This window comes from Trichechus manatus, unplaced genomic scaffold (genome assembly GCF_000243295.1).
Source record: "Trichechus manatus latirostris isolate Lorelei unplaced genomic scaffold, TriManLat1.0 scaffold00282, whole genome shotgun sequence".
NCBI lineage: Eukaryota > Metazoa > Chordata > Mammalia > Sirenia > Trichechidae > Trichechus > Trichechus manatus.
Window position 1 is genome coordinate 870241 of NW_004444218.1, and position 8747 is coordinate 878987.

At 53.8% G+C, this 8747-nt stretch overlaps 1 protein-coding gene across 2 annotated transcripts in view; it reads left to right on the forward strand.

Annotated features, from left to right (window-relative positions):
* Positions 1-8747, forward strand: part of COMT (catechol-O-methyltransferase) — an 18449-nt gene that overhangs the window by 587 nt on the left and 9115 nt on the right. The window contains exon 1 of one of the 2 annotated variants that reach the window (XM_023725055.1): positions 374-545. The exons of the other annotated variant lie outside the window; for it this stretch is intronic. Coding sequence (XP_023580823.1) covers positions 531-545 — 15 coding nt within the window. The 5' untranslated portion in view covers positions 374-530. Of the gene's footprint in view, positions 1-373; positions 546-8747 lie in introns of those variants that run through there. 2 annotated transcript variants of the gene reach the window in all.

An 8747-nucleotide genomic window follows, 5' to 3' on the forward strand; every position in this document is an offset into this window, starting at 1 on the left:
CGTGCGGGCTCCGAGGTCGGGGATGCGGGCCCGGGGAGGGCTTCAAACCCGGGGAGGGTCGCAGTCAGGGCTTGACACGCCGTGGGAGAGTCACACTTGGTCCTTGGGTTGGGATCAGATCCCCTAGGAGGGCACAACGCTCCAGGAGAGTGGTGGGGCACAGGGGGCGGGTCTGCAGAGCCCCAGGCACTAGGGAGTTAGTGATATCCCCAACGGTTTTCGCCTTGGAGGCCATGGGGTGGCCCCCAGGGGCCTTTCCTGTCAGGGGAGGGCCGTCCTCCAGGAAAGTGTGGTCTGGGTGGTGCGCAGGGGCCTCACATGGGAATGTTACAGAAAAGGGGAAGTGGCCCAGGCTGACTTGCTAACAGACCAAACAGGGACTTTGTCCGGTTGCTTTTTATTTTTAAACGTGACCCTCCCAGGCTGAGGGACCTGTGTGAACTGCCCTCAGTGCTGCCCCAGCGGCCTTCTGGAGAGGCTTTGACAGGGCCTGGGAGGGGCTCGCGCCTGGGGCCCCCTGGCCTTTGAGGATGGAGATGCCAAAGGTCAGATTCAGCTCACACACATCGGGGCTTTGCTCAGGCCCTGAGGGGTGAGGGTGGGGAGGCTGCAGCCCGAGGGGCAGGGCGGGAACCAGACCTGCTCTGGGCTCTGAAAGGGAATAGTTGGGGTTAACAGCTGCCCAGAGGGGTCCTCACCACACCGGTCCTCAGAAGGAGAAACCTCCCAGCTCCCAGGCAGAGAGCAGGCCCCAACTCTGGCCAGCGGGACCATCCTGTGGGGGCAGATGACAACCATTCCTCCCTGGACACTCACCCGGTGGTTATTTCCACCCCTACAAAGGCACCCCCTTGCACTGTGCCCTCTCTGCTTAGTTCTTGGCCAGCCCACTCACTTTTGCCCACCGACCTCTCCGGGTTCAGTTTTCTTGTCTGCAAAACAAGCGTGTGGGAGTGGTTGTAATGCCAGTCACGGCTATTCCCGGCAGTGCCTGGCGCACACGGTGTGCTCAGCATGTGAAAGACCTTCCCTTGTGCCTGGGGTGGCAGGGCCCCACTGCGGAATTTAAGGCTGTGCCAGCTCGGGTGTCTTGCCCCACCATGACTCAGGGCAGCTGGCAGGAGGCTGCAGGCAGAGAGCGGGAGCCTGGCGGGGGTTGATCTGTTACTTCGCTAACTCTGCTGCTCCCTGCCCTGGGCCTGACTTTGTTGCAACTGCTCAGCTCTGCTATTATCGGGCATAAGCAGCCATAGCCAGTATGTATAGGAATGAACACATTCCGATACAGCTTTATTTATAACCACAGAGAGCAGGCAGATATGGCCTATGGCCAAAGTTTGCCAGCCTCTGCTTTACATGGTCCCCAATGCAAGCTCCCTTTCCTCCCTCTTCTCAGGCCTCACAGGGATAGGTGGCTGAGTGTCCTGGCTCCCCCTTTCTCTTTGTGGGTTGGAGAAAGAGAAAATCCTTGTATGATGGGAGGGTGTGCAAAAGAGACAGGTGATGTCCCCAGCTCCCGAGCTCTGGATTTGACTGGGTATTTTGTGGGCTTTGTGCTTCCCACCACTCCCTTGGATTCCAGAGCCCAAGTGGAGGTAAGTGGCCACGGTCTACAGACATGACTGGCCAGGCTGCAGCATGTGGGTGCCCACAGGCCTCTGAGCTCCCTCCCTCCCGCCCGCTGTCCCCCACGTGGTTTCCCTGTGTCGTTCTGCCTATCTGCATGGCTCTGCTGGGGTGTGCCTGCGTGCAGCCACACCAAATGTTGTACCACCCCATCTTTGAGGACCTGGACTGGCTCTCCCTGCCCCTGTCTTTCTGGGTCCCCCTTTATCCTCTTGGAAAAGCCCCTCTGGTTCCAGCCGTTGCTGAGAAGGGGTTTCTAGCCCTGTTCAGAAACCTCCAGGTAGGACTTCCCCAATCTCCTGGGTGATCTGTGTGCAGAACAGGGCTGGGTTTAAATATTTACGCCGCAGCCTCTTCCCTGACACCAACCCCCATGCTTCCTGGTCCTTACTGAGCCTGTGGCTCCGTACCTGTCTCCTCCTCTATGCTTCCAGCTCTGTGAGGGCAGGACACAGCATGGGTGCAGGATGCACCAAGGCCTTGGTGGCTGTCAGTGCATCAGTGGTTGTTGTCCTTGGTGACAATTACGTGTTCGGAAATAACAAGGGCTGTGCAGCCCAGATGGATAGTGGCCTTTCTTTCTGAATGCCGGCTGGTGCTGCGTGCTGACCCATCAGGGGACATAGGGAACACGCAGTCCTGGGGAGAGAGGTGGAGCCTGGCCCAAGCTGCCTGAAAGCACCATGGCCTGAGCCTTTCTCTGTTACTCCTGCGGCAGAAGTGCCATCTCGCTCCTCCTTGGCTCCTCAAGCAGGAAGCCACGTGTAGACAGAAGCCAGGATGTCTGCACTCCTTGAGTAAAGGCCATGGTGAGATCGGGCACAGTAGTAGATTCCAGGTCCAGGCAAAGATCTCCAGTGTCTTTGCAAGGGGACCAGAGTCTTTTCTATTGTTTATGAATTTTTTTAATGAGCCTAGAAACCAGATTGTGCAGTGACTTCATATTTTTTAAGAATTTTTCAAGAGTCTTGGTAAATCCTCTTGCAGATGCTTACTTGGAATATATTTATGAAAGACTTTTCCATTTCTTTTAAAGAAAGATGAGTGTCATCTAAGATATATTAAATGAAAAAAAAAATTCGAGCTGACAAAAGTTATAAACTATCTGGCTACAAAGCGCAAAGAGAAACAGAAGCCAGGGTGAGCCCTTGCAGCCACCAGAGAGCCACCACTCCCGCAGCAATGATGCTTCAGGAGCAAGCACTTTCTCTCGGCACAGGCGGCATCAGGGGAGTGCCCTGCTCTGCCTGCAGAAAGTTCAGGCCTGAATCTGAGAGCTCAGTTGGCCTGTGTGGTGCTTGCGCTGTGAGCCTCTGGGACACCATGTACTTTTTGTGCACTTACATGGGGCAGGCACGTGTGAGGTGCTTCATGAACAGGATTGTAGTTTGCCCCTCAACAGTCTGGAGAGGTGGGAGTATCACCCCATTTTACAAATGAGTAAACTGAGGCTTGGCAGTGAGAGGATGTGCCTGCGGCCCCACAGTGCTGCCTGAGGACATCCTGCCTCCCAGCCTTCTCTTCGGTAGTAAGCACAGCCCACCCAGAAGGTCATCTCGACCTTGGAGGGAATATGTGCCTGGCGGTGCTCGCTAGAGCCAGCCGACTGCTGGACAGAGGCCAGAAAGGCGGAGTGGGACAGAACCCATGGAGGAGTCCCAGACCCAAACCCCTCTCCACCCTAGACAGCCATGCGGTAAACAGCCTGCGGTGTTTGTGGTCACTGTTTGGGTGTACTGGCCGACAGCGCATACTCCACTCTGGAGCCCTTCTAAGAGGGCAGCTGGGGGAGATGGATGGAGAGAAGCCAAGGCCGAGCTGAGGGGCTCGTTAGTGCAGCCTGGATAGCTCTACCGAAGCCTCGGGCCCAGGAGAGCAGAAGCTGTTAGAGCCGACCCCAGCTGCCCTTACTCCCCATAGCCCCAGAAGCCAAATCAGGCACAGTCCCTGCTCTGGCCCCACCACCCCAGGCAGCTCCATGGAGCCCTTGGACCCCACATGGCATGGCTGTCTAGTCCCTCTTACATCTGCATAGTTAGGAAAAGGCTGAGCGACTCAAGCACCTTGAGGAGGGAGCCAGCAGCTTTGCCATCTGTCCCACAGCAACTGCGGACTGTCTTCCCGGCCCCATGAGGGTCACTGTAGGATCCTTTGAGTGTCCGTCCCAAGAAGAGAAGCTTATTCCCTGCCTGGCAAGCAGCTACCAGGCTGTCGCATCCCAGAGAAGAAGGGGCAGACCCGCACGCATCCCTGCTTTGATGGCATTTACCTGTGTGTCAGGCTGGATACAGCAAGTCACATTTGTCACAGAGGCATGTCCCAGATCATGGAATGGTTGTTTTGGGATCCAGAGCTCTGGGTGGCAGTCACCCACCTGTGGGTCTCGGCCTAGTTGCAGAGCATCCACAGAGGATGGGTGGTGTCTTAGTAATCTAGTGCTGCTGTAACAGAAATACCATAAATGGGTGGCTTCAACAAACAGAAGTTTATTCTTTCACAGTCCAGTAGGCCAGAAGTCCAAATTCAGTGTGTCAGTTCCAGGGGAAGGCTTTCTCTTTGTCAACTCTGAAGGAAGGTCCTTCTCATCAATCTTCCCCTGGACTAGGAGCTTCTCTGCACAGGAGCCTCAAGTCCAAAGGATGCGCTTAGCTCCTGGCGCTGCTTCTTGATGGTGTGAGGATCCCAATTCTCTGCTGGCTTCCCTTTCCTTTTATCTCTTGTAAGATAAAAGGTGGTGCAGGCCACACCCCAGGGAAACTCCCTTTACATTGGATCAGGGATGTGATCTTAGTAAGGGCATTACAATCCTACCCTAATTCTTTTTAACATAATCTAATCTTGCCTCATTAACCACAGGAAGAGATGAGACTTTACAACACATAGGAAAATTATAATCATAAAAATGGAGGACAACCACACAATACTGGGAATCGTGGCCTAACCAAGTTGACACATATTTTGGGGGGGCACAATTCAATCCATGATAGGAGGTGATGGGAGATGCTCCAGATCCTGGCTTTAGGGCATGTTCTTGCAGGGAGACTGCTTAAGATGATCAGGCTCATAGGGAGGTTTTATTGAGGAGAGGTTATTGTTGCTGTCTGTGGAGAGATGGCTGCCCTTAGCCCAGGTCTGCATGCCATCAGTGAGGACATGGGTGTGGTCGATCCCTGCTGTGGGAAGGAGATGCTTGGTGTGAGCAGCTTCTGCAGGTGATGAAGGTGCCTCCCCTGCCCTGCAGAGGGTGGACTGGAGGTGAACATGTACATGGGTGAGTGAGGGGGTGCTGGAGGTGACTGCGCCTGGCGGGGCTAGAGGTGAGCGTGCATACAGCGAGCCAGGCTGGCAGTGAGCGTGCGTGTGGGGAGCAGGGCTGGAGGTGAGTGTGCATGGGAGCCAAGACTCCTTAAGCCATGCAGGGTGGGGCCTCTTGGGCAGTGGTGGCTGGCAGGGAGACTCCTGAGTGCCTGAGTCCCTAAGGGAGATAGAGCACAGAGGTTGTTTTTCTGGGCCCTGCTGCCTACGGGGAACACCAAGTCCCCTTTTCCTTTTTGGAACAGGGAGGGCCAGGAGCAGTGTGCTTCCAGCTTGGCCCCTGACAGGAGTCTGTCTCCCTGGGATTGGAAGTAAAGTCGGAGTCTGAGCCCTGAGCCCCTCTCATCCTCTCTCTCTGTAGCCTGGGCGCCCTGCCAAGAGAGGCAGAACACAGACTCGGGTGTATCTCAATAGGTGCCGAGTCCACAGCTGCCCAAGGTGAAGAGCTGGGGGCACTACCAACAGGTGACATTTCTGGCTTTGGCCAAATTGCCAATAATTTCTGCAGTGATGCAGAAAGTGGTATGTGAATTGTGAGGCCCCGGGGTCCCTGGCATCTGCCATGTAGCCGACTTCACTTTGATTCAAGTGTGGTGGGGGTAGGGCAGTTGGGGACACATTTGGTGAGGGTGGGCATGGGGCAGCAGCTGACACTCCTCCTGGGACAGTGGTCATCCGGATCATGTGTCCAGCAGCCTTAGAAATAGGCTTGCTCCAAATGCTAAGGATGGATGGCTTTCCCAGCCCACAGTGGCTCCTGGCAGCCATGGCACCTGGCCTAGGTTCTTCATCCACTCTTTAGGTGGGCTTTGGCTGGTCCACTTTCCTTTCATGGCACCAGACCTGAAACCCCACAGGTAGTGGGAGTGAGCACAGAACCCCATCCAGACCTGAATACATCAAGGCTTGCTGTAGCAGCTTTGGAGCATCCTGGGCTTCTTGCTGGGGGAGGGTATGTTTGGCTTTTCTCCCTGATGGTTTGGGCAGAAAGAAGCTCTCCTGGGTCTTAGATGCTTGGCAAATTGGCAGTGTCATGGATTGAACTGTGTCCCCCAAAAATATCTTGTCAACTTGGCTGGTCCATGATTCCTAGTATTGTGTGATTGTCCACCATTTTGTCATCTGATGTGATTTTCCTGTGTGTTGTAAATCCTATCTCTATGATGTTGCTGAGGTGGATTAGCAGCAGTTATGTTAATGAGGCTGGATTCAGTCTACAAGACTAGGTTGTGTCTTAAGCCAATCTCTTTTGAGATATAAGAGAGAAGCAAGCTGAGAGACATAGGGACGACCTCATACCACCAAGAAACGAGCTAGGAAAATAGTGCATCCTTTGGACTGAGAAGCTCCTAGAGCAGGGGAAGATTGAGGACAAGGACCTTGCTCCAGAGCCAACAGAGGGAGAAAGCCTTCCCCTGGAGCTGGTGTCCTGAATTCAGACTTATAGCCTCCTAGACTGTGAGAGAATAAATTTCTCTTTGTTAAAGCTACCCATTTGTGGTATTTCTGTTATAGCAGCACTAGGTAACTAAGACAGGCGGGATGATCCAGACTGCACTGTTACCCTTCAGGGACTAAACTTCCACAGGTGGGGGGTACCCAGAGGAGCCAGGCAATGTTGGGGTAGGGCTGCCCCACCCACCCACCCAACCCTACTGTGCTCAGGTTTCCTGCATGGCATGTCACGGGCAGCCCTGTGTTGGAAGTTCACGCTCTCATGATGGATTCAATTTGTCATTTGTAGAGGCCCCGGTAAAGGCCTTAGCCATGTCTAGAACTCAGTGAGCAGGTTCTCCAAGTATTCTGAGGCTGGAGCCAAGGCTGGGGACACAGGATGCTGGGGAAGCATCTGCTCCTTCCCCTTACTCTGGTTAAAAAATGGGGGACAGGTGGAGCTGTTAGCAGGGGTGAGGACATTGGGAGGCAGTATGGGCAGTGGCCAGCCAGTCCCTCCCCTCCAGGCCTCGGTCCTCCTGCTCCCGGGAACCCCAGGACTCTCCTGGGGGTGGCTGGGGGAACAGGTAAGGTGGGAAGTTGAGCCCTCCAGGCACAGCAGCCTCCCCCACCCCCAGCTTCTTGACAAAGCCTTGCTGGGAGGTGCTGGGGGGTGGGGCTGGAGCCCCTTTCTGGTGCGGGGGCAGCATGTATCAGCACAGGGACTCAGGGGTATACGGGTACACAGAAGGGGCTGGGGTCCTGGGGTTGCTGTGGAGCCATGACTCTAGCCATCCATCCAGACACATGCTAGTCCATCATTTTGTATTCTGGAGGCTTCTTGCACGTTCAAGCCCCACTAGTGTCTCCAGCCCTGGAGCCCATGTTAAGACCCGGGGCCTGGTGGGGTGGAGTTGCAGGAGAAGGTGTGTAGAAGTGTGAGCACTGGGAAGCCCAGCACAGAGACTACCAGCTCAGCCGGAAGGGCATCCTCCCAGACTCCTCATCTCCACTGACGCTCCGCTTGTCACCCACCGCCTTCTCAGGCTCCTGCGAGGGTCATGGCTTGAGACCCAGGGGTCACACCCACTCAGATGGTGGGAGTTCACCCCTGAGCCCCATAGCCACACCATCTGATGGACACGGTAGTCAGAACTGCTTTCTCCCCGAATCAGTTTTGGGGGTTCCCTGCCTGTCAGAGCCTCCATCCCCACCTGACAGAAGGATAGAAAAGGCCTTCGTCTGTCCTTAGTTGTGTGCTGAGGCTGCATTGTCGAGGTGATGCCACCTTCCCAGGCTCCAGTCTGAGCAGCAGGCAGGGCCCAGAAAAACAAGCTCCAGGTCCCTTCCTGTTCCTGGCGGACACGGTGTATGATTCACAAAGGTGCAAATTTATAAATGGACAAACCTAGAGATTTAGAAATTTTAAGGCCAAATTCTTACACAATTCAAGTATTACAGGGATTGTTGTTGTCGTTAGGTGCCATCAAGTTGGTTCTGACTCAGCAACCCTACGTACAACAGAACGAAACATTGCCCAGTTCTGTGCCATCCTCACAATCATTGCTGTTTGAGACCATTGTTGCAGCCACTGTGTCAACCTGTCTCATTGAGGGTCTTCCTCTTTTTCACCGACCTTCTACTTTACCAAGCATTGATGTCTCTTTCCAGGGACTGATCCCTCCTGATAACATGTCCAAAGTACGTGAGACGCAGTTTTACCATCCTTGCTTCTAAGGTGCATTCTGGTTGTACTTCTTCCAAGACAGATTTGCTTGTTCTTTTGGCAGTCTGTGGTATATTCAGTATTCTTTGCCAATACCACAATTCAAAGGCATCAGTTCTTTGGTCTTCCTTATTCATCTATTCATCATCCTGCTTTAACACACATATGAGGCGACTGAAAACACCAAGGCTTGGGTCAGGCACACCTTAGTCTTCAAGGTGACATCTTTGCTTTTTAACACTTTAAAGAGGTCTTTTGCAGCAGATTTCCCCAATCAATGCGTCGTTTGATTTCTTGACTGCTGCTTCTATGGGTGTTGTCTTAGTCATCCAGCACTGCTACAACAGAAATACTACAAGTGGATGGCTTTAACAAAGAGACATTTATTTCCTTACAGTAAAGTAGGCTGAAAGTCCAAATTCAGGATGTCAGCTCCAGGGGAAGGCTTTCTCTCTCTCTTGGCCTTCTCATCAGCGTTCCCCCGGACTAGCAGCTTCTCAGCGCAGGGACCCCGGTCCAAAGGACCTGCTCTGTTCCTGGCACTGCTTTCTTGATGGTATGAGATCCCCCTGTCTCACTGCTCACTTCTGTCTTTTATATCTCAAGACATTGCCTCAGGACACAATCCAGTCTTGTAGATCAGGTC